Source organism: Hydra vulgaris, chromosome 13, assembly GCF_038396675.1.
Source record: "Hydra vulgaris chromosome 13, alternate assembly HydraT2T_AEP".
In the NCBI taxonomy this organism is placed as follows: domain Eukaryota; kingdom Metazoa; phylum Cnidaria; class Hydrozoa; order Anthoathecata; family Hydridae; genus Hydra; species Hydra vulgaris.
Genome location: NC_088932.1, coordinates 6752504 through 6756519, shown reverse-complemented (window position 1 = coordinate 6756519; position 4016 = coordinate 6752504). Strand labels below are relative to the sequence as shown.

General features: G+C 30.1%; 1 protein-coding gene across 1 annotated transcript; it reads left to right on the top strand.

Moving 5' to 3' along the window:
- Window positions 1–1636: 1636 nt before the first annotated feature.
- LOC136089588 (THAP domain-containing protein 2-like) lies at window positions 1637–2086 on the top strand. The gene has a single exon (XM_065815640.1). It carries the CDS (start codon window positions 1637–1639, stop codon window positions 2084–2086), a length of 450 nt encoding a protein of 149 aa, XP_065671712.1.
- Window positions 2087–4016: the final 1930 nt, after the last annotated feature.

The window sequence follows — 4016 nt, the reverse complement described above, 5'->3', positions numbered from 1 at the left end:
ATGAATGTGCAAAACACGGTATAATATTTTATAACACAGTATATTTGAGGCATTGTCATAGGTCTGACCACGACAGTTATCAATATCTATACAATTATCATCTAAATAAGACAGCAGTACTCCTGCTAATTCTTGACCAGTATGGGTTTGTAAATTAATAAATGTTAGAAACCTTTCTACAGGCACAGTTTTGTTTACATACCGAACTGTATGTAAATAAAATATCAGGTGTTAAGTCTTTTGAAACAGTGTAATACTTTGCTTCCTTCATTTTATTGACTATAAAAATTGCACTGCCTGACCCATTAAAGAAATATGATCTTCGCAAATAGTCGATGACAAGAATGACACATTCCCCCGACCTGCGTTTCCTTTATTTACTATATAAATTGCTAAAAATGGATCATACTTTGCTACTACCTCTAAAATACCCATGTAATTACCATTTCAGTGAAAACCAAAATTTTCTACCTGACCTCGAAACGGCAAACCCAATGCAGCCAAAAACTTAATAACATCTACCACGCGCTCTAAAACTGATCTCCAAAAATTCGCTTGGCTACGCTACGCTAAGAGGCACGGACACTTCTCGTGCATTCAATGGCGCGTTTGGCATGCTTCTGATCATTAAACCGATGATACAAATCTGTTTCAGTAGATGAGAGAAGCTTACAAATAAAACAGAATATCTTTCCGTTTGTTGGGGAATAACAAAGCCAGGTACGGTTTGATTTTTCGTTAGTTAAAGGTTGTTACATTTTGAATAATGCAGATGAACAATAACGAATCCGTTTTAGATTATCATTTACTCTTTTTAACTTTTCAAAATTATCGGTTATGTTTTAACTTTCGACACTTCCTTTTCTGATGAAGTATTCTTGCAAATCTTTAGAAACACTTTTCCATATTCCTATATTGGTTTTATACATAGATATATAAATTACTGGATACGGCATAGGCAGAAATAATTGAAGCCGGGCAAACTTTACCTTTATGACGTAGAGTGAGGCAGAAAAATATAGTTTAATCAGCGTATATATTGAACAATGTTTACAATTTAATTTCAAGTTATATTTTGTATTGCATAAAAACAATAACTTCGAAGAAATTTTAAATTCATTTATGGTTTATATATATTTTAATTACAGATGATCTAAATAAAATAAATCTTAGTTATAAGATTTTAAAAATCTACAAAAAAAAAAAGAAAAAGCTTTTCAAATACTCGATATTAGTGTAATACTATTAGTTTAATACTGCAATGCAAATAAAAGTTTTATTAAAATAATATGTCATGAATTACCTAACTAACTTGTATATGGTTGTATAATGCAAGATTTATATGGAGTTGTAAGAGACTAATATTGAATATAAAATTATACATCTATATTTATGTATAATATATTTATTTATAATATGCATATATATTTATGTACAATATATTTAAAGATTTAGTACTTGTTTTAAATTGGTTAATTCGTGCAATGCTTTTGGGTGTACAGCTAGATCTGCTAAAGGGGTTTCCAGAAGTTTTCATAGGAAAGAATTTAGTATCTATATAAATTAAATGTTTTGATTTTAAAGATTCAATAGAAATTTATTATATTGATTTTAAAAGACAAACACTGTATGTAAAATGAATCCTAGCTATCCATTTTTAAATAGATTTCCAGTGAATCCAGATAAAAGAGCAGCATGGATTCTTGCAACAAAACGAAAGAATTTTGTCCCCTCTTCCGCTAGTTTTATTTGTTCAGATCATTTTTCTAAAAATTGCTTTGACGAAAGCAAAACATCAGGTTACTGTTTGAGAAAATATCTGAAACCTGATGCAATACCAACAATTTTTGATTTTCCAAAACATTTTAGAACAACCACTAGTAAAATTCGAAAAGCACCAACAGAAAGAATGCTAAAAAAACATATAAAGAAAGAAAAAAATGACACAGTTTTTGAGAATACTTATGAAGAAAAGGTGATTAGTACAAATAAAAAAATGAGTGTAGGAGATTGCATGGAGACTGATTCAGACAATTTGCAAACTGTCAACAAGAAGTTGTCATTTGTATTAAATGTTTATAAATAACAGAAAAATCAGATATGTAATGCAACAAAAGCGCAGACTCAAAAAAAATGTTTCAAAACTTCAAAATGTGATAAATGAATTACAAGAAAAACGTTTAATTAGTGATGAAGCCACAGCAACTTTAAATCGTCCTAATCCTGGTGTTAAAGATTTAATTCAAAAAGAACTGAAATCCAAAAGCAAATTAAAATACTCTCCATCATTGCGAACTTTTGCATTTTTATTCAGCAAAAGCATATGATTATGTCAGACAGTCCTTCAATACTTGTCTTCCTCACCCAGACACTTTGAGAAAATGATATAGTAGTATTAATGGACAGCCAGGCTTTACTCATGAAGCATTCCAAATTTTAAAATTGAAAAATAATGAATCTACTAAAAAAATTGTATGCAGTTTGATGATGGACGAAATGTCAATTCGAAAGCAAATTGATTGGGATGGGCATACATCCTATGGCTTTGTTAATTATGGAACAGGATTTAACGATGACAGTGTTGGTGTTGCTAAAGAAGCTTTTGTTTTATTGTTAGTTGCTGTTAATGGACATTGGAAAATCCCAATAGCTTATTTCTTAACAGATGGACTTAATTCAAAAGAGAAAGCAAACATTATTTCTGAATGTCTCATTAAAGTTCATGAAACTGGAGTTCAAGTTATTTCTTTAACTTTTGATGGTACAGCTGCAAATTTATCTATGATAAAAATTTTTGGTGCTGACTATAGTGATATAAAAAATCTGAAACCGTACTTTAAACATCCAGTAAGTGAAGAACCAGTATTTTTAATTCTTGATGCTTGCCATATGTTAAAATTAGTTAAAAATTGCTTTGGTGAAAAGAAATTGCTAAAAGACAATAACAATGGTATTATTAATTATGCTTTCATTGAACTATTGTATGAGCTTCAATCAAAAGAAGGAATTCATGCTGCAAATAAACTGAAAAAACACCATATTGAATGGAAACAACAAAAAATGAAAGTGAAATTGGCAGCACAAACCTTAAGTCAAAGTGTTGCAGATGCTCTTGATTTTTGAGCAAACAAGTTAAAATTAAAAGAGTTTCAAGATTGTGGACCAACTATCAATTTTATTCAGCTTATAGACAAAAGTTTTGATTTATTAAACAGTCGGAATTTTATTGGTAAAAATTATAAAGCTCCTATCTCTTTAAGCAATTTGGAACACTGTACAAATTTTGTCAATATGGTATGTCAGTACTTGTCCACTTTGACAGACATTGCTGGTAACTTAATTTATAAAACAAACCGAAAAACTGGCTTCATTGGATTTATGTTTAGCCTCCAATCAGTAACTCAACTTAGCCGATACTTGATTTTAACTCCAGAAAGCCAATTTAAAATCTTGTTGACATACAAACTGAGTCAAGATCATATTGAAATATTCTTTAGTGCTGTTAGAAGTCAAGGTGGTTTCAATAACAATCCATCAGCAAAACAGTTTATGACAACATATCGACGTTTGTTGGTACATCATTCATTACGAAACATAAAAACTGGTAATTGTTTAGCTCAGGATGCTACAGAAATAATTTCTGTAACAAAAGGAATTGTGAATCATCAAGAATGTAAATTAAATGACAATGATTCAACTGTGTTTATAGCTAATGAGGATTTTACACCGGTAAGTATTATGGAACCATCCCAATTGTCTGAATATTCCGAAGAAGTAGTGAAGTATATAGGTCGATTTGTTTGTCAAAAACTAAGAAGATCTATTAAATGTTCTGCATCTCTAAGGGATGATAATTCACAAAGTTTACTTGTTGATCAAAAAAGCAGAGGTGGTCTACTTCATCCATCAAAAGATGTTATTGTAATTTGTTCTTTTGTTGAAAAGTTTATAAGACAAAGCATTCCAGACAAATCAAAAATCAAAGAACTACAACTTTTTATGGAATCTATTCCACA